This window comes from Chlamydomonas reinhardtii, chromosome 1 (assembly GCF_000002595.2).
Source record: "Chlamydomonas reinhardtii strain CC-503 cw92 mt+ chromosome 1, whole genome shotgun sequence".
In the NCBI taxonomy this organism is placed as follows: domain Eukaryota; kingdom Viridiplantae; phylum Chlorophyta; class Chlorophyceae; order Chlamydomonadales; family Chlamydomonadaceae; genus Chlamydomonas; species Chlamydomonas reinhardtii.
In genome coordinates this window covers 673662-692785 of record NC_057004.1, presented here as the reverse complement: position 1 = coordinate 692785, position 19124 = coordinate 673662, and the positions used below count along the sequence as shown (strand labels likewise).

Sequence of the window (19124 nt, the reverse complement as noted above, 5' to 3'; positions counted from 1 at the left end):
AAGAGACCCCATGTTGCACCTTTTTCCCCTGTGCATATTTCCCGGCTCGCGTCAATGAATTTAGGGCTTTCACGATACAATGATGACAGCGCAGAAAGTCCGCCGAGTAATGACGCGGTATTCAGACACCCCGTCTCGCGCCTTTTTTCCCTGTGCGCATTCTGCTAAATCTTTTGAGCCATGAACCTGCGGGCTGCGAATAGCTACCTAGACATCTCTTCGGGCGGCACTATCTCGCCGGCACTGCGCTGAAAATGATTAAACATCTTTTCGGCGCTGACCCAGGGTCGCCGACTCAGTCGGTTTGCTGTACGTTGGTGGGGCTCTGGCGGGCTTGGGCTTAGCTTCGACTCGCTGTGCAGCTGCCGAGACACGCATTACGCGAAGACCTGTTGCACGGTTGTGGAAGGTCGGTAGCCAACTGGGGGGAGGGTGGTTTCCTTTCGGGCCGGAGATGGTCCCTCTTGACCTGGGTGCACGGGCACCCTTGCTTGGTCGGATTGTCCCTTCTTTGTAATATCGCAACCATAAACAATTATCGCAACCTTAAAGAGAATATAACTCAAAAGAGTGAGGTAGCCCAAGCCTACTAGCCTCTAGGGCTCATCCCCTAGCCCGCGAGCCTTGGCTCGCGTGGGGGCGCACAACATCTTAGTTGTCGACCTTGGCTTTCGTTTCCAAATTTTTGTCGCCTGTTCCGGGCGCTTTGATCAGATTGGTTCAGACAGGGTTGGGGTTCAGACAGGCGCTCAGCGCCGAGCTTTGGGTTCGAAGTTCCATGGCGGCTCGCGGGCGGCTGGTCGCATGAGTTCTTCGGTGTTGTGTTGTCAGTGGTTTCTGTGTTTGCAGGTAGTGGGTAGCCCTCGTGGTCGCCCTTGGCCCGGCGCAACGGCTGGCGCATCGGTGCCTCGCCTGTGTGCGCCTCGGCGTCTTGCCTCGTGGCGCCCAGTCAGCCGTCGTCTCTGTCTGCGGTCTTCCTGGCTCTGCAGATTTTAGCCCTGGGGGTTTTAGCTCGCAGCATACGGTTCACGGACCGGTAGGCGCGTGGTGACCGCAGTCGGGTAGTCCCGGGTTTGGGGTGTGTGTGCACGGGCGGCTGTTGCCCGGGCGCCCGGGCGACTGTTGGCTCTTCTCGTCTCCGAGTGCCGCTGGGGCTTGTGTGGAGGGTCGGCCTGGGTCGTTGGTTGGACGGTTGGCGGGTGGTGCGCCCTTTGAGAGGGGCTGTGGTGTGCTGTGGCTTGGTGGTGTTTCGGCTTGGCTTCCGGTTCCAGTTGTGCCTCGGCACAGACTATCAGACATGGGCCTTCGGGCCAAGACATTGCGCGTCTCTGACGCCAGCCATCGTCTTCGGACGTGATATTTGTGTGGTGCTTTCGTTTGATGGGGCTGTCGGCAGACCACTGGCCTGTCGTGCCTTGTTTTGCGTTGGTGCTGCCGCCAAAAGACCTAAAAGAGATGAGGGGTGTTACGTGGCGGTGGGGCTTTGGCGGGCTTCGGCTTGGCTTCGACTCATGCGCGTAACGCTATGAAGGTCGGCAGTCAACCAGGGGGTGGGTGTTTCTCTCTGGGCCGGAGACGGTCCCTCGCGGCGTGGGTACGGTGTGCCCCCGCTTGTCGGACTGTCCCTTCAATTGTAATTCGCATCCATAAACAATTTCGTCCGCCAGAGGCCTTTTTGGGCAAATTTCGTTCCGAACGAAGGAAGATACGAGCGCTGGGTGCGGAGGGGTCACAGCGGCGGGGTGCAGGTGGGGTGTGGGCGTGGGGTGCCGGTGGGGGTGCGGGTGGGAGGGGGGGGGGTGCAAGCGTGGGGGCGGGCATGGGGAGTAGGCGGGGTAAGCTGGTGACTGGCGGCTCGTGGCTGGTGCTGTGTATGCACAATGGCATGAGGAGTATTCTGGTGAACGGCACACGAGAGGCGCCCTGTCACAAGGGCCACAGGCCGTGCCGCAGGATCATTCCGGGTGCGTTCAGCGGTGCCCCGAATTATCGAATCAAGCTCGAAAATCTCAGCGGTGGGCGTCCCGAATACTTAATTTCCCGAATATTTTCACAAATATTTAGGTATGTGGGGGAGGGGGGTTGTCTGCAACCATCGGCCATACTGGGCCACGGTAACGCCTCGAAACACGGGCTCGCAGATCGGCGCTGGGTGACGCACATTCCCTAATCAGGGGCCTCCTCCTGCCCCGGCGCATCAGCGCCAACTGGCTCGCAGACCGGCTTCTAGTAAGCAGGATAGCTCTCGCGGGGAAACCATCAGATATTTAGCGAATAGAGGTTACATGTGGGATGACAGCCACGGGCAAGCCAGGGCTCCATAAACGCACGAGACACGTACGCACACTCGAGGAGGGAACCTCGAATGACCCCCATGCTCCTCGCCTCACTAAAGGAGGGGAGGAACCCCGAGCAAGGCTCACCGCAAACGCTAGCGCTGCTCACCTAAGCCGCGGGTCGGCGTCAGACTGACTGCCACTTTGCAAAGTGCAACTCCTACCCCAAAACACCAGCACCAACAGGGCAGGGCCCTCACACTGTTGGGTGCAGCCCGAAGCTGCATCCTGTAGACGGCCTAGGGCCGTGCAAGTTCGCTGAACCACGAGGATCAGCCGGTCCGACCCATCAGACAGCACAAGCCATAGCGCCCGTAACCTAGCACAGGCGGTGCAGGCACGCCCACCGCCCAACCAAGTCCACACAGCCTCGCAACACCCTAGCACAGCAGACAGCGCCAGCCAGCCTTCGCTTAGTCGGCCTGCGCCAGCCAGCCTTCGCTGGACTGCCTTCGCCAGACTGCATTCGCCAAGCAGGTCTCTCCACTGTGTAGATGCGCCCACAGCTCCAGCCGCCGCCGCCCGGAAGACGCCGGTCCTGGCTCCCGCCGCAGCGTGCCCCGGTTCACGCGCGGCGAGCCCGGCGCCACGTCAGGCCGCGGCAGCAGCCCACAGCAAGAGTCGCCAGCAGCTCCAATCGGCCCTCCGTTACCGAAAGAGCCGCTCAGCGACACGCCACTGCGAGCCCGGCAGCAGCGAGCGCCCCGCCAGAAGCATCGCGAAGCCATGAGGACGAGGTCGACCGGCGAGCAGGCGCGCCACCCACGCTAGGTCGCGAAGGCTCCACGGTGTGAGATCATGATGGTCGGCAAAGATTGCCAGAGCGGGGACCGCTCGGCAGGACGGCGACGATGATGTCGCCGACTGAGTGTCGCGCCGCAGCCAGAGCAGTACTGACGCACTACAGCTGACCTAAGCAACGCCAGGGACGCCATGGAGGCGCCACAGGGGATTGGCGCGGCCACGAAGGCCGGCCAGGAACTACTACCGACAAGGAGGGTCAGGGCGCCGAGGCGCCCTAACGCAACCAAGCGGAGTAGAACGAGTTAGCTGATAGAGGTAAACCATCAGATATTTAGCCACTCATCTACACATGCTGTTCCAAAGTGTGCCTCCTGGCGTGTTTTTGGGGTCTTGCGTGCGCCCCAGCCCGCTTTCAAGGCTGCGACCAAGTGTAACTGACTTTATGCGCCCTGATGCCCAACCCAGCTGCGCGCCATTTATTTTTGAGGGCGTTTGCTGTGAGAAAACGCTGGTCAAAGAAGATGCACTTTGTGGGGTGGGTGAACGAAACGCGTTGACTCGTATGTGAAAGAATAGCCAGCTCGCCCAGCACCTTTACTTTTTTGCAAGCGCCAAGGGATGCGAAGCGCGGGACCGGTTTGCCCCCCATTGTGCAATCTCCCCAAGGCGCATATGCGCGATGCATAGTATATTTTGGATAGATCGGAGTGATCTGTATTATCTACGCGCGAAAGGTTCCCCTGAAGCGCAGCGAGCGAGCCAAATGCACCACCAGCAAGCTTGCCCGCGGACGCGATTTACTGTGCATCACTGAAATCATCGGATGTATTGATCAAGTATCTATTTGTAGAATTAATTATGTGCGCATAGTGCTCCTTGCTGACTGATTGACTGACAATTTGAGACAACCTCCATCACTCGATCTTTGCGGTCTGGCACTCGTCATAATATACTTGGAATCTCTATATGTTGCTGGTGTGCTGGCCGCGGCAATAGCCCCACACGAACGTGCCTGACCGCTTCGCCGGCCGTCCGTTCGCGCGCTAGCGCCCTCCTGTATGGGGGCCGAGCAGGGCCGAGCGCCCCCCGAAACCCCTCTGGCCCCTCCCCTTGGCGTACGAACACCGCCCGTGCTTGTGCGCTGGTGCCTGCCCTATCGTGCGATGCTTGCATCCCGTGCGGGGGGAGGGAGTGCCCCTCCCCCACCACCCCCCCTCCCCATCGGCGCAAACTGCCGCAAAGATGAGTGGCCAGGGGCTGATTTCGGCTCCCTCCCCGAAAATATTAATCCCGAAACCTTTGTAACACTACGGTACAGTGGCTTGCAAGTTCCTATTGTCTGGTTTTACGTCCATGAGACCGGCCCTTCTTATGCTGGTCAAAGGGTTACTGCCGCAGTATGCGCCTGGGATCAGGCTGAGACATATCGAGCTGCTCCTGGCTGCTCTCACCCAAGGAGTGGGGCGGTCAAAGGGTGTGGGTGGTCAGGGGCAAGGTCCAGGGGGCAGTCAAGGGGCAGTCGGAGGCCCCGTGACACCCCACCTCTTGACTGTCCCACTTTTGACCGCCCCCACTTGACCACGCACCCTCACCACTCCCTGACTGCCCCATTCTAACTGCCAACTGACGACCCCCTTGTTCGACCGCCCCCTGACTGCCAATTGACGATCCCCTTGTTCGACCGCCCCCTGACGGCCCCATTCTGGGTTTCTGACCGCCCTATCTTGAATTCTTGACTTCCCCAGGGAGGTTGGGCAGGGTCAGGGCTCAGCCTAGGCGGCGAGTCGCGAGTGTGGCACCCGGGTGGCGAGCGGCGGCTAGGCGCGGCCCTTACTGCTCACAAAAACGGGCACTGAATTGCACCGCCCGAGCCCATGAGGCCAAAGCCGACGAAAGCCAAAAGGTCTAGGCAAAGCCAATGCCAAATATCCTCGAGGGATATCACCTGCTGGGCTCAACACTTTGCAGGCCGCACTTACTGAGTTGCTTGCCCTGGCGCTCAAACACGATCCAACCCTCCCCTGCTTCCTCATCTCCCAACCTCGCTCACGACACAATGCGCTCACAGCCCCTCCCAGCTACACACTGCCACCCCGCTATACCACGCTTAACTGTGAGTCCCCACAAAGGGCGAGCCATCGCGCTGCGGAGCTGGGAGGTTTTGGTTGTGGAACCGCTCGACTCCGACGCCATGTCACTCCTCCGCCCCTCCTCGCCCGATACCCTTAACATCAAAGGGCATCACATCTGAGGCCATAGTGACACGTTTCAGGGGCTTAGGGATGCTTGAGGGAGGACCAAGCGGTGCAACAGGCCCAAGTCGCGTCGAGCAGCTCCCAAGTCACTGAGCACAGTGTTATAGAATCTCAACGCACAAAGCAGTCACAAATGGCTAGAGCACGCGTTGAAGCTTACATGCAAGCAAAAGTGTTGTGATTGGCGAGGTCGCCCGACATAACACCCCAATCCATTGCTCACAACTTTGAGCCATTCTGTCACTGTCTGGGCTCCGCTCCCTTCGCGCGTCAGTGACAAGGACGAGGAATGTCCGCCCTGAACCTTCGTTCGTCTAGGCTGCAGGCGCCTCGCGGCGCGGTGCAGCGTGGTGCTGCCATTGTGCCAAAGGCAGTGCATAATGATTCTCCTAGCGCCCTCGTCGCTGGTCTTGCCTCAGTGGTGCTGCTGTCGAGCGCGACGCCTGCCTTTGCCGAGGAACTGCCCGCGGTCGCTGTGTCACAGGAGGTTGTCATCGAGCTCTCGGCGGCTGCAGGCAAGCTGCAGTGTGGGGCGCGACTCCGCGGTTTGGGTGTTGCGCTTGAGTAGTGGGTGGATGCGACCGCAGGCGCGTTCGCGCCCTGGCGTTGGGCGGCCGCGGTGTTAGCTGGGTGCTTTTGAACGCCCTGATGACTGCGCATGCGCCTATTTGCGTGCAAGCTGTTGTAGAGGACCGCGCAGAACCGCGCCGTGAGATGAATCGATTTGCTTGCTCACCTCTCGCTACGCGCGCACTTGCTTCCGAGTGCAGGCAGCGAGGCTGCTGTGCAGCTGGTCACGGCGCCTGCGATCCAGGTGCGTTATGCAAGCGTTCGGGTGCTCGGGGGCCCCAGCTCACCTGCTCGGGCGGCCGCCTGCCACCCACTTGGCACCTCCCCCGAACCCAACTCGGTACCGCCCGGCAATGCATGTTGCATGGGCGCAGAGCTCCATTCCTGCAGCTCACATGTTCTAGCCTGCTACGACGCGCTTTGTCACAACCTATTCCCGCTGCCCGCACACGCCGCCCCGTCCCCCCGCCTCTGCCCCCACACAGGAGGTTGTGAGCGACATTGCTTCTGGTGAGTCGGTCCGGCAGTGATGCGGTACAAGTTTGATCTGTTCATGTTGGCGGTGTGTGGGAAGTTCCGAAGCTTGTCGTGCCCCTGAGGGCAACGACCGGGGCTGGCCGGTGGTGCGATGGTGTGGTATATTGCTCGTGTTTTGCGCGTGCCTGCCCCCATGCACAAGGGGTGTACCAGCCACATATCGCCACACGTATCATATCCCCTGTCGACCGCGCTCGCTGGCATCGCGCTCACTCCTCCCCCGCGCAACCACCCTGCTGCCTCCGCCTTGTGCTCCCCGCCCCTGCTGTCGCCCCTCTGCCGCCACCCACTCTGCCTGTGACGCCCACCTCACTGATGCTCGCGTGCTACGTGCGCTGCGTCTCCTGTCGGCGCCACCACCACCGTTCCGCAACGCCACCGTGCGTCGCCCTCGTGCCCCATGGCCCGTGCTCGCGTGTGTGCATCCGTGCGTGTGCGCTGTAACTACGCGTCTTCCCCCACCATCGCACTGCACTGTCACCACACCGCGTCACCGTGATCCCCGCCGCAACCGAACCCACACACGGCGCTCGTGTGCGTGCCGGCAGCAGCCGCCGTGGCGGAGGCGCCCGCCGCAGCAGCAGCCCCGTCTGCCGCCGCTGCACCAACCACCGCGGCCGACGCCGACGCCGGTCTGGGCTCGGACCTACGCAGCCTGCTGCTGCAGACCCTGGCGGCGGTGGAGGGCCGGTCGGCGCCCAAGCAGCAGGAGCCAGCGCCGGCGCCAGCCGCAGCCCAACAGCCGGCGCAGCAGCGACAGCAGCCAGAGGCGCCGCCGCCCATAGCATCCAGCTCTGCAGCCCGCGAGGAGTCCCAGGCGGCGGCGGAGGCGGAGGAGGCGGTTGCAGCGGCTGCGGAGGAGGCGGGAGCTGCTGTGTCGCAGGCGTCAGCCTCGGACAGCAGTGCGGAAGCCGGGGCGGTACCAGACGTGACCCCAGTCGAGGCAGCGACAGAACCGGCAGCTGCCAAGGAGGTGGCGCAGGAGGAGGCAGGGGCCGAAACCGCAACAGCACAGCCGGCGGAAGCCGAAGCGGCATCAGCCGGCGAGCCGCCAGCCACTGAACCTGCCGTTGCTGCCGCTGCCGCCGGTGCTGCTGTCAATGTCAACGCCGACACCCCTGCCACCACTGCCGCCGCGCCTGACTTGCCCGCGCCTGTTGCAGAGCCCGCAGTGGCGGTGGTCGAGGAGGTGCAGCAGGAGGCGGTGACGGAGGCGGCGGCGGAGGTGCAGGAGGAGGCGGTGGAGGAGGCCGCTGCCGCCGCCCCAGCTGAGGAGGAGGCGCCGGCGCCTGCGCCTGTGGAGGCGAGCGCGGCTGCCGCCGCCCCGGCTGGCGAGGAGGAGCCTGCGCCGCCCGCCCCCGTGGCGGTTGAGGAGGTGGCAGTGCCCGAGCCAGAGCCCGTGCTCGCGGCAGCTGTTGAGGCTGCCGTGGAGGAGGTGGCGGCGGAGGCGCCCGCGCCGGAGCCCGTGTCGGCGGTTGAGGCGGCGGTAGAGGCGGTTGAGGCGGTGGTTGAGGCGGCGGTGGTGCCGGTGCCTGCCGCGCCCATCACGGAGCTGGTTGAGGAGTCGCCCTTCGCCGCGCCCGAGGCCATCGTGCCCGCGGAGCCGCCCATGCCGGAGGCGGCGGCCGAGGCCGCCGCCGCCAGCGCCGCCGCCACCGCCGTCCTGGAAGCGGTGGTGGAGCCCGTGACGGAGGCGGCGGAGGCGGCCGGCGCCGCCGCCGCCGCGGCCGCCACCGCCGCCACCACCGCCGCGACCACCGCCGCCGCCAGCGCCGCCGCCGCCGCCGCCTCGCCGTCGGTTGACTTCCAGGAGCTGCTGGCCGGCATCACCGCCGCGCTGAGCGCCGCCTCCGGCTCCGCCGCGGGCGCCGACGGCGCCGCCGCCGCGCCGGCTCCTGAGGACGTGGAGCGCGTGACGTACCTGGCGCTGGGCTCGGCGGCGGTGACGTTCGCGCTGACCTTCTTTGTGGCCCCGCAGTTCCGCAGCTCCTTCAAGGTGCGGGGGTGGGAGAGAGTGTGTGTGTGTGTGTTCAAGAGCACAAGGAAAACAGAGAGTGTGTGTGTTGTGTGCGTGCGTGTGTACGTGTGTGTGTATGAGTGTGTGTGTGTGTGTGAGAGTGTGTGTGTGTGTGTGTGTGTGTGTGTGTGTGTGTGTGTGTGTGTGTGTGTGTGTGTGAGAGTGTGTTGAAAAAAACAACAAACAAAGCCCGCCCAGACGGCGCGCCGGAGTTACTTACGGATACCTACCGATACCGAGCGTCGCGTAGCCGCGTCGACCCCGGTCGTCATACTTACCCGCAAAAAGCCTGGAACCCCCCCTCGGGCGATCGACGAACGACCTGACCCCGAGTGGCACCCATATGCATTGTATGCGCCGCGCCCTGGGCGCGCTACAACGTTGACCCAGCACGCCTAATGCCCTGATTCCAGCCCGCTGGTCGCAGTCGAGCTCACCTGATAGGAAAAGAGAGTGTGTGTGCGTGTGTGCGTGTGCGATCTGTACCGCTTTTCCAACCATCTTTGCAATGCCACCCGCCCACCCCTTCCAGGAGCCTGTGGACTGGCGGGAGATGTACAAGGTGCTGGTGGCGCGCGGCGGCGTCAAGACCGTGACGCCGCAAGAGGCGGCTAAGCGGGCCAAGAGGTGCGGGCGGGCGTGCACGTGTGTTTGGGGCGCGCGTGTGTGTTCTAAAACAACAAAACGAAGCCCGCCGTGTGTGTATGTGTGTGTGTTTTTGTTCGAGGACACCTTTATGTGGGCGCGGGCGTGTGCGCGGCTTGCGGGTGCTGGTCGGGGGGCGGAGTCCACCTACTGCTGTATAAAACAAGAGGGGAGTGGTCGTCTCGAATGGTGGTCACACGCCGGCGTGACCCCTCACCCCGCCTCCACACACGCACCTCCCTCCCCACCTCTCCTCCGCGCTCCCCGCTCCCGCAGCGGCGCGGTGCTGCTGGACGTGCGGCTGGCTGATAAGGCCGCCGCCCGCGCCGCACTGCCCTCGCTCAACCTGCCGCTGTACCGGCCCATCACCGGCTCCGGCCTGGCCGCCAACATCCGCCGCGTGGGCTTCGCCTTCTTCGGCATCTTCGGCACCGGTGAGAGCGTGTGTGTGTACGGTAGTGAGAGTTCTGTGAAAGGGGAAGTGGGAAGGCACAAAATCACACACTTGCGCAAACAGGCAATCGCTTGCACTGTCTTTGCACTTTGTTCTCCTTGTGCTCCTTGACACGTGCGCAAACAGGCGCAAAACCTACCCGGGCCCCACCCACCCTCCACCACCTGCTTGATCCCCCACCGGTGCTATCCCTTCTGCTTTTGTCCCGCTCCCTCATCACCCCATACGCCTTCATTTCTTAAGTAATCATGACTGTAACCCCATCCCTAACCTTTTGCTTTTGTCCTTCTTGTCCTCCAGAGCTGAACCCCAACTTCGTGGCTGAGGTGGCGGCCAAGATCCCCAAGAACAAGGAGGTGGGGGCGGTGGGGTCCGCAGCCGGTGGGGCGGGCAAAGGGGGTTCACTCTGAACCAATGCCGTAAGGAAGTAGTGGGCAAACGGGGCGGAGCTTGGTCCGCGAAGTCGGCCGGTTACTCAGTGTCAGTGTGTCTCTTGGTGGGGATTGCGCACGTGGCAACACACGGGGAGCACGCCTCAACATTCGACACCATGTCGACCGCACCCGCGCACCCGGGCGCCCGCTGCAGGTGATTGTGCTGTGCGAGAGCGGCGGCACGCTGGAGAACAAGCCCGGCACCCAGTTCGGCTTCCAGTCGCGGTGAGCGGTGGGCCTGGGGCTCAGGCTGAGGAGGCGGCGGCCCTGGGGCAGCAGCCCTGGGGCGGCATGACCCGGCATGGGGCGGCATGGGGCGGCTGTGCTGCTGTGTCGGCGGTCCGGCAGCAGTGGCAGCAGTGCGCGATGTGTGGTGTGCAGTCGTGCGAAGTCTTGGGCGGAGCACGCGTGTGGGCCTGTGGGGTCGACATTGTGCCACACTGGCTGACCTGCCTGCTTACCTCCCCGCCTGGCCACCCACACAGACACACACCTAGGTACCCACCTCCATCATGCATGGAACCCCCTGACCCTACCTCAATCCTTACGCTCCCCTCCTCCCCCCTTATCCCCTGCGCGCAATGCAGCTCGCTCAAGGCCGTGTACTACCTGACCATGGCCGGCTACACCAAGGTGGCGCACATGAAGGTGAGGGGGGGGCAGGGGGGGCGGCAGTGGGGGTGGAGGGGGGGGGCAGTGGGGTGGAGGCGGGTGGAGGGGGGGCAATGGGGTGGAGGGGGGGCAGTGGGCTGGAGGGGGGCAACGGAGGCTGAAGCTTGGGTGGGGCGGTGGAGGTGCAGGGGTGAGGTAGAGGGGGGAACCCGCAAGGGGAGGGCTGCCCGCCTGCCTGCGACGCCCCGCCCGTTACCGAGTCATCCGTGCGCTCGCGAGGCCTTGCTCCGGCTCCTTCCCTTGCCATCCTGACCATCGTTGCACACACACACACACACACACACACACACACACGCACGGCGTAGGTATTGGTCCGTAACTGCGCACGCGTGTTTGGCGGCTTTGTTCCGTTTGTTTTGTGTTTAACACACACGCACACATACACACACGCGCCCCCCCCCCCCACACACAGGGCGGCCTGGGCGAGTGGGAGCGCGAGGGCCTGCCCACCACCGCCGCCCCCGAGCCAGTGGCCGCCGCCGCCTCCAAGCCCGAGCCCGCCTCCAAGCCCGCCTCCACCCGCGGCTCCAAGCCCACCAGCCAGGCGGGCAGCCAGGCAGGGAGCAAGGCGGGCAGCCAGGCGAGCAGCAAGGCTGGGAGCCAGGCAGGCAGCCGGGCTGGCAGCCAGGCGAGCAGCAAGGCTGGGAGCCAGGCAGGCAGCCGGGCTGGCAGCAGCAAGGTGGGCGGCAGCGGCAAGACGCCCAGTGCCAAGGACCTGGTCTCGGCGGTCAACCGCACCTTTGGTGGCCGCAAGTAGAGGCGAGGGAGTTTGGAATCGGAGGCAGAGGGCAGGCGAGAGCGGAGCTGAGTGCCAGTGAGGTGGTCGGGCCAATGCGGCGATCATAGTGGGTGTGGCAACATCAGGGGCGCAATGACACGGAGGAGCGGCGCGATCACACGGCGTGCAGGCGTGCGTGCGCGCAGAGGTCGTGGGTTTTAGGGAGTGGCACTGCGCCGTGAAGGGGTGCCGGTGGGTGGCGCGCGATGGGGCGTTGTGTTGCTGTAGTGGTCGTGCGGTGGTGCGGTGGCGGGAGGCGACCACGCAGCGCCCGCGGGTGGGGGGCGTGCGGAGCCTGAGGTGCTTTGTGGATGCCATGTGCGCGATGTGGCTGTGAGCAGGAGCGGAGCGAGCTGAGAGCGTTGGAGGGTGGGGTTAGACTTGTATGTGTGTGTTTTGTTGGCAGACTGAGAGGGCTTGTAGACGTAGGATAGGCCGAGTGTTATGGATGAGCGGTATGAGATTGATAGGTGAACGGCTTTCATGATATTAATTGCGGATGGGAGGTGGTGGGACCTTGGCTAGCGCCATGCGGCTGCCGTGCGCAGTGCTGACATGTGCGGGTTCGCGCAAGCCGGCTAATGCCATGCGTGGCAGCCTAGCAGGATAGGATGCTGGAGCCAGGGGGGGGGGTAGGAAACAAAGTGCCAGACCCCATGCCCCGAAATCCCCCGGGACCCCCCTTGAGGGGACGACCGACCCCCCGACGGACAAAACCTTGTTGTTCAGGGGTTAAAACCCCTCCATTTAATACCAAAGTGGTGTCAATCGACTCCTCTTGACGAGCACTATCACTCCGTGTCATCAGCGGTCCTGTTCTGAGACTTCGGTCACCGGCGGGATCCTATCCATGGAAATCCCCTCGACCCAGACCACCCCGCGCTCAACTCTCTGCCGCGTGACGAATGGACAATGTGCATCGGCAGCCTTGTTAGACGTGAACTCGTGCGCACCAGCGCTTCAGAGCCCAGCTGTGACAGTGCGCATGTGTCGAATGTGGAGACATGTCCCGACATGTCCACGCCCGGACGCGCAACTTAGCCCTCCCACGCTTTGTTTGTGCTTATGACGTCATAACGTGCACATATGAGCCTCGTACTGCTGCGTTTGGCCACTAGTTCTGCTTGTGGGGCGCTTCCCGAAATCCGCCGGGATGGGCTCCCGAAACCCGACGGACCCCCAGGGACGAGGACCGACCCCCCAACTTTGGCGGCCCAGACCTTCCTCACCAGAGATCCCCTTAAAAAACTAAAAGTACGTGCATAATGCTCTCCTAAAGCTCTGTAATTTTGAGCATGGGGTAAGAATCTGAGCTTTCTACCCCCCCCCCTGCTGGAGCTGAGCAGACGGCCTGTAACGCAGGCGCACGGTCGTGCCCCTTTTGCATTCCTGTGACACCGCATTGTTCAGCTACCTGGGGGCCTCCCCGGCTCAGGTTCCCGGGCCCCAGCCGCCCAGCCTCCGACACGGCCCGCGACACCACATGGAGTACGGAGGTTGGCAGAACGGCTGGGCACCACAGCACCAGTGCCCTTCCCAGCTCCCACTGCGCCTGCTGCTCACCCTCAAGTAGCCAGACCAGAGCACACCTGGGCAAGCCGTGACCGACTCAAAGCATGTCGTGTCTCTGCCTTTAAAATTTGGGGCCCGCACATCCACCGCAGCCATACACGCACCATCAGTTCAACACGCCCAATTGCCCGCCTCTGCACCATGCTGCGCAGCACCTCATTCACATGCGACCCAACCAACCAGCGCCGCTGGTCCCAAGGTCCAAGCCCCAACCCTGTGCGCGGCATGTCGCCAAACCAGCCGACTGCTCATGCCCCACCATCCTTCATCATCCATCGCACACCCATCATCCTTCTCCCCGGGTGGTCGAATCCTTACCACGCTTACATCTTTTTGCATCACGTGCGCTTTACTTGTTGGGCGAGAGGTTGGGGAGCGGGGAACGGGTGCACATTGGGCCCCCGCGCGCTCCCCGCCACCTCGCCTGGGCCGCGTAAGCGTTGCGCTCTACGCATTGGCCCACCCCCGTGCCGGCTCACAAAATGCCCTTGACCTCGGAGGGGATCGAACCCCCAACCTTCGGATGGTGCCCTTCCGGCTGAAGTCCGGAGGATTGGAATCCGACGCGCCACCATTACGCCACGAAGCCCTAGTGCAGCAGCAGAAATCTCTGCGAGGCGATGCCACATTACGGCCGCCACACGCCCCCAGCCATACTGTGCCGGTGCTGACGACCAGCAGCATTGACAGGTGCGCTGAATCCGGGTACCCGCGGTCCCCGGGAGTGACCGCCTGCCTCCGCCTGTGGTGGACGCTCTGGGAACCACTCCAACCCCCCCCCCCGGAGCGCCAGCGCTGAGTGCTTTTCCGTGAATCCAGCGGCCAAGAAGTTTCGACCCAGCCTTTGACGTGCTTGAAAAAACGCAACACGCACAAGCGAACATGACGTTGTAGAGCCTTATCACCGCTGCTGCCTTAGACTCGGAGCCGACGAGTTGCAGCTGACCTCATGCCGAGGGCTCACGGCCGTAAGGTCACTAAGCCGTGTGGTACCCATTTCCGCCACCAGCGGGCAGACGGGAGTACCGGTAGGGAACGCGCCGTGGCTGACTGAATGCTTTGGCAGGAATGCACCACTGTCGCACCAAGCAGGGCGTGTCTGCGTGGGCCGTGAGCAGCACCATGTGGCGTATCAGACTAGATCGAAACTTCTTGGCCGCCGGATTCACGGAAAAGCACTCAGCGCTGGCGCTCCGGGGGGGGGGTGGAGTGGTTCCCAGAGCGTCCACCACAGGCGGAGGCAGGCGGTCACTCCCGGGGACCGCGGGTACCCGGATTCAGCGTACCTGTCAATGCTGCTGGTCGTCAGCACCGGCACAGTGTGGGTGGGAGCACGTGGCGGCGTTCTGGTGGCATCGCCTCGCAGAGGTTTCTGCTCCCGCACTAGGGCTTCGTGGCGTAATGGTGGCGCGTCGGATTCCAATCCTCCGGACACTATACCGGAAGGGCACCATCCGAAGGTTGGGGGTTCGATCCCCTCCGAGGTCAAGGGCATTTTGTGAGCGGGCACGGGGGTGGGCCAATGCGTAGAGCGCAACGCTTACGCTACGGGCCCAGGCGAGGTGGCGGGGAGTGCGCGGGGGCCCAATGTGCACCCGTTCCCCCGCTCCCCAACCTCTCGCCCAACAAGTAAAGTGCATGTGATGCAAAAGTGCAAGCATCAAGATCTGTTGCACTGCTTGTTTGTTTGGCTGCGAGGGAATGCGCAAAGCATCAGCCTGTGTCAGCCACTGCGAGCGAGAGTACCGCTCGTTGCGCGGGGCTGCTGACATTACTGAACTGGCTTGGGCAGTAGTCGTCCCGTACATATATAAGCGCTATGAACACGAGGTTGCTTCATGTGGGCGTTTCTGTGAGTCGCGAAGACTACTTCGCTTGCAAATGCTTACATCGGCGCGCAGTGTTTGACACTGGGCCGCAGCCAGAAGCCAATTACAGATGCATATAGCGCCCGTATTAATGGCTCAACAAGCTAAGAGGCAATACTATGGGAATTGGCTGGCGCCGAGTGCCGCCGATGGGCACACCACTTCGTGCTGCCTTTCCTCCCTCCCGCCGTGCAGGCTGTGCACGGACTCAAACCGGCCATAGACCAGCCACGCTCCCGAAGCCCTTTGCAGTTGTGTGGATGGCAGTAGGCATGCCGGCACACGGGCACGCGCATACACCGTTACAAAACTCCCGCTGAATGGCAGGCCCTTGCCTGACTGGCCAGGCACGACTGCTCCATGACACGCACACCCCTGTTGCACGCCGCATGGCCGCCCAGACTCTTCCATGTTCCCTTGTTCCCTTGGGATGGCGATGTTAGGCCTCACGCCTGCTCCTTGCGGCAGGGCCTGGCACGTGGCAAACCCTCACACACGCACGCGGCACGCACAAGACTTCGCGGCCCACGCCCGCCCGCCACCCGCCGCCCACGCCCGCCGCCCATGCCCGGTGCAGCTCCGTTCACCACGGGACTGCCGGTGCGTGTGTGTAAGCTACTCCGTGTCCACCCGTACACACCGACATCCACGCGAACCACGTGAGCCCTCCGAACGGCCCGCAGCGCACAGGTGCCACATCGCAAGCGGGACATGTACAAGCACATGTACAAGCACATGCCCCAGGACACCAAGCCCTTTGCAAACTGCAACGCGCCATCCTTATTGCTTCAGCCCGTACTTGCTGTCTCGTCTTGCTTGATGCTGCATTTGAACACACGTAAAGCATCTTCGATAATGTGTTTTGACAGCTTGTCGCCGGTTCTCACATTCCAGCACCAGATGCCAGCCTGCCCCCAACCGCGTTGCTTCCACAAACCAAATCATGGATTCATGGATAATGGGTAACTTTGTTGACCAGCGTTAGAAGGACCCCAAAAGCGGGCTACCGTATTACAAGTGCCCAAAGGTAACAGCAGAGCCGGTCGTGACCTGTTGCCTCGCACCAACGGGTTGCATCAGGCCCGCAAGCCCCACAACCCCATGCACCCTCACGAGCACGCCCCTCACTCGTCCCCGTCACCCCCGCGGCCGCTGCCGCCCTCCCCGCCCCCCTCCCCATCCTCCTCCTCCTGGTCATTATCATCATCCTCATCGCTGTCTGCAGGGTCGTGATACAGACTGCGCCGCAGCTCCGGATCCAGGGCCGCCGCGGGCGCATCCGGCCGGTCTTCCGCCAGCGCCACCATCAGCCCATCCAGCGCCCGCAGGCAGGCCATGCGCTCGCCCACCTCCTCCACCGCCGCAGCCGCAGCCGCCACGCCCGCGTTGGCGTTGCTGCTGTTGCGCCGCAGGCTGCGCGGCGTCAGCCCCGCACCGCCGCCGCCGCCGCCGCCGTCGGCGCCTCCGGCGCCGAAGCTCACGCCTCGGCCGCCGCCGGCGGCGGAGCCGCCGGTGCCGCCGGAGGCGGCGCCGCCGGAGGCGGCGGCTGCCGCCGCCGCCACCTGCGCCGCCAGCAGCTTCTGTGTAGCTTCCAGCGCCGCCAGCTCTGGATCGTCGTCATCTGCGAACTCGGCGGCTGTGGGCACCCGGGCCAGGGCCGCCCCCGCCGCCGCCGCCGCATCCTGCTGCTGCTGGTTCTGGCGGTTCGGTTGGCCGTTGGCGGCTCCGGCCTTGCTGTTGGGGTCCTTGCCGCCGCCGGGCCCGGAGGAGGACTTGCCCGCGTCGGGCTGCTGCTGCTGGGGGCCTCCGCGGGGCGTGGAGGTCATGTGCACCAGCTTCTCCATCTTGGTCTTCTCCTCCTGTGTGTGCGGGCGGGGGAGCGTGTGTGCATGTATTGACGTTGACGTGGCCTACCAGGGCGAAGCCGGCTGAAGTCCCATCACGTACTTGGCCTCGCCCTCCCCTCTTCCCCTTCCAAAAGTCCCACCTCGCCCTCCCCTCTTCCCCCTCCAAAAGTCCCACCCGTCCCCACCCCCATACTTATGATTTCATCATCCCGTTCTTCACATGAACGGCTACCCCTCCCCCCCCAGTGCATCCTGTACCGCTTCTCCAACCATCTTTGCAACCCCGCAGCTAGCCACCCCCACCCCGCTCCGCCGCACCTGCATCCAGCAGTCGCGTACGGCGTCCATGGCTTTGAGGTATCGCAGCCGCTTGGCCGCCGCACGAGCCATACGAGACCCCGCGTCGCCGCCGCCGCCGCCGCCGCCACCACCCGGCGTGTCGCGGCCGCTGCCACCGCCACTGCCGCCACTGCCGCCGCCGCAGCCGCCGCCGCCGCCGCCGCCGCGCGCTGCCCCCAGTGCCGCCGCCCAGCCGGTGCCGATGCCGCCGCCCAGTCCGGGCAGTCCGGGCAGTCGTTTCATGGAGGTGGCTGAGCCCTGGGGTGAGGGGAGGGGAGGAGAGGAGAGGCAGGGGAGGGGTTGATGCTGGTGTGGCACTGCGCCTCCCTCGCTTTTCATCCCCATCAACGGCTCAATCCCCGAGCAGCACGACGCACGACAAAGCCGCACGACAAAGCAGCAGCGCGAAGCACCCATGCAAGCACCACATCCATCCACTCATGCAAGCACCACCTCCACCCACCCATGCAAGCACCACCCGGCACCCTCCCTACACCTCTGTGCCCCCCACTTCTTCACTATTCAAATGCACCCCTCCCCCCCGCGACCTCACACACACACACCCTCTCTCACACACACACGCCCTCCCACCTGCTTGCCCGGGTCCGCCGCCCCGGCCGCCCCGGCGGCACTGGCGGCGATGCTGTTGGCCAGACGCGCCTTCAGCTTGGCGGCCAGACCCAGTTGCTGCATTGGAGGGAGGGGGTTGGTTCATTGGTACAGGGGGATCAAACTGGGAAGGGGATTCCAGGCATGCCTAGCTGTCGGTGTCCTGTTCACAGGAAACAGGCCTGGAACTGGACTCTCTCCCTCCCCTTGCCCCTCCAGTTACCAACCATCCCCCCGATTGCGCATATTGGGTTTGGGTTTTGTGACCCCCCTCCCCCTCCTCCCCCTCCCCCTCCCTCTCCTCCCCCCCCCCTCACCGTGATGGCTGTGGCGATGCTGGGCACCTGCTGCACCCAGCCCCGCCGCACCAGCGCCATCACACCCTCCACCGTAGGTACCAGCGCCGACGGCCCGTCGCCACCCCCTCCCGCACCCCCAGCACCCGCAGCAGCACCGGCGCTGTCGTCGACGCCAAGGGCCGCCGCCAGCGGCAGCGCAGGCACGGCGCCGGGGCGGGCGCCGGGGGCGCCGCCGGCTCCGGGGTTGAAGGTGGCGCCGGTGCCGGTGGCGGCAGCGCGGGCGGCGGCGGCGTTGGCAGCGGGTGCGGCGGCCTCTGCGGCCTTGACGCGCGCGTCCAGCCCGTACACCATCCGCATGTGCTGCCTGCGAGGGAGAGTTTGCATGTATGTATGGGTGTGAGCGTGTGTGTCTGGGGGTTGCGCGCGCGCGCAGGCTGTGAGCGTTCGACACAGCCGGCGGCGGCATGTGTGCACCCACATGCAACCCCTCCTCCCTCCTCCCACTCCTCCCCCTCCACAGCTCGCGTATGCGGCTGCAGTTCCTCCTTGCAGCACGACTGTTTCCTTACGGGATTGGTTCAACGTGAATCTCCTCCCCCTCCTCCCCCTCCCCCTCCCCTCCCCCTCCTCCTCCCCTCCTCCCTCCTCCCTCCTCCCTCCTCCCTCCTCCCTCCTCCCTCCTCCCTCCTCCCCTCCCCCCTCCCCCTCCCTCTCCTCACCCCCTCCCCCCTCCCGCCCCACTCCCGCCCCCACCTGACGGTGTCCTCGGTGCAGCCCGGCACCGCCGCCCGCACCGCCGCCGCCAACAGGCTGGGCGCCACGTGCCGCACCCGCGCCCGCTCCGCCGCCTCCGCCAGCGCCTCCTCCAGAGCCGCCAGCGCCTCCAGCCGCTCCGACAGGTGCTGCGTGCGGATGGTCTCAGCGAACACGCCCTGGGGGAGGTGTGGAAGTGGGTGGGTGAAGGGGTGGGGAGGTGTGGGGGAGGTGTGGGGAGGTGGCAACAGCGGTCCACGTAGGCGGGTGCGATGTGTGAGCTCCAAAACAAACAGCAGGCTTCCATGCGTGTCTGTTCGCTCCTCCATCTGGTCATGACTGACCTGCCCCTAACCCCTAACCCCCAAATCCCTCCCTCAGTCTCCCTCCCTCTC

At 64.3% G+C, this 19124-nt stretch overlaps 4 protein-coding genes across 4 annotated transcripts in view; 1 reads left to right on the top strand and 3 right to left on the bottom strand.

The window, feature by feature from the left end:
• Positions 1-2269: 2269 nt before the first annotated feature.
• Positions 2270-3790, bottom strand: CHLRE_01g003600v5 (uncharacterized protein). Its single transcript, XM_043058153.1, has one exon. The coding sequence runs from the start codon at positions 3062-3064 to the stop codon at positions 2750-2752; it is 315 nt and encodes a 104-aa protein (XP_042928067.1). The 5' UTR covers positions 3065-3790; the 3' UTR covers positions 2270-2749.
• A 1550-nt stretch (positions 3791-5340) lies between these two features.
• CHLRE_01g003550v5 (uncharacterized protein) lies at positions 5341-12156 on the top strand. The gene is made up of 10 exons (XM_043058152.1): positions 5341-5850; positions 6106-6149; positions 6391-6415; positions 6991-8438; positions 8992-9086; positions 9381-9538; positions 9859-9914; positions 10147-10217; positions 10580-10640; positions 11077-12156. The coding sequence occupies exons 1-10, from the start codon at positions 5625-5627 to the stop codon at positions 11419-11421; spliced, it is 2529 nt and encodes an 842-aa protein (XP_042928066.1). The 5' UTR covers positions 5341-5624; the 3' UTR covers positions 11422-12156.
• Positions 12157-12188: 32 nt separating this feature from the next.
• Positions 12189-14950, bottom strand: CHLRE_01g003541v5 (uncharacterized protein). The gene is made up of 2 exons (XM_043058151.1): positions 14301-14950; positions 12189-14064 (listed from the first exon to the last, which is right to left on the bottom strand). The coding sequence occupies exons 1-2, from the start codon at positions 14507-14509 to the stop codon at positions 13992-13994; spliced, it is 282 nt and encodes a 93-aa protein (XP_042928065.1). The 5' UTR covers positions 14510-14950; the 3' UTR covers positions 12189-13991.
• A 222-nt stretch (positions 14951-15172) lies between these two features.
• The window catches only part of CHLRE_01g003532v5 (uncharacterized protein), a 15368-nt gene continuing 11416 nt past the window's right edge, over positions 15173-19124 (bottom strand). Inside the window, exons 18-22 of the mRNA XM_043058150.1 lie at positions 18730-18908; positions 17995-18340; positions 17660-17755; positions 17048-17326; positions 15173-16741 (exon numbers count right to left, since the gene is read on the bottom strand). Coding sequence (XP_042928064.1) covers positions 16007-16741; positions 17048-17326; positions 17660-17755; positions 17995-18340; positions 18730-18908 — 1635 coding nt within the window. The 3' untranslated portion in view covers positions 15173-16006. The remainder of the gene's footprint in view (positions 16742-17047; positions 17327-17659; positions 17756-17994; positions 18341-18729; positions 18909-19124) is intronic.

Bases quoted from the DNA above. Each gene is read 5' to 3' on its own strand.
- CHLRE_01g003600v5 (XM_043058153.1), bottom strand. From the start codon at position 3,064: ATGGCTTCGCGATGCTTCTGGCGGGGCGCTCGCTGCTGCCGGGCTCGC.
- CHLRE_01g003550v5 (XM_043058152.1), top strand. From the start codon at position 5,625: ATGTCCGCCCTGAACCTTCGTTCGTCTAGGCTGCAGGCGCCTCGCGGC. The intron at 9,087-9,380 runs GTGCGGGCGGGC...CCGCTCCCGCAG, and splicing joins GCGGCTAAGCGGGCCAAGAG to CGGCGCGGTGCTGCTGGACG. The intron at 9,539-9,858 runs GTGAGAGCGTGT...CTTGTCCTCCAG, and splicing joins CTTCGGCATCTTCGGCACCG to AGCTGAACCCCAACTTCGTG.
- CHLRE_01g003541v5 (XM_043058151.1), bottom strand. From the start codon at position 14,509: ATGCCCTTGACCTCGGAGGGGATCGAACCCCCAACCTTCGGATGGTGC. The intron at 14,065-14,300 runs GTACGCTGAATC...CAAAGCATTCAG, and splicing joins ACGACCAGCAGCATTGACAG to TCAGCCACGGCGCGTTCCCT.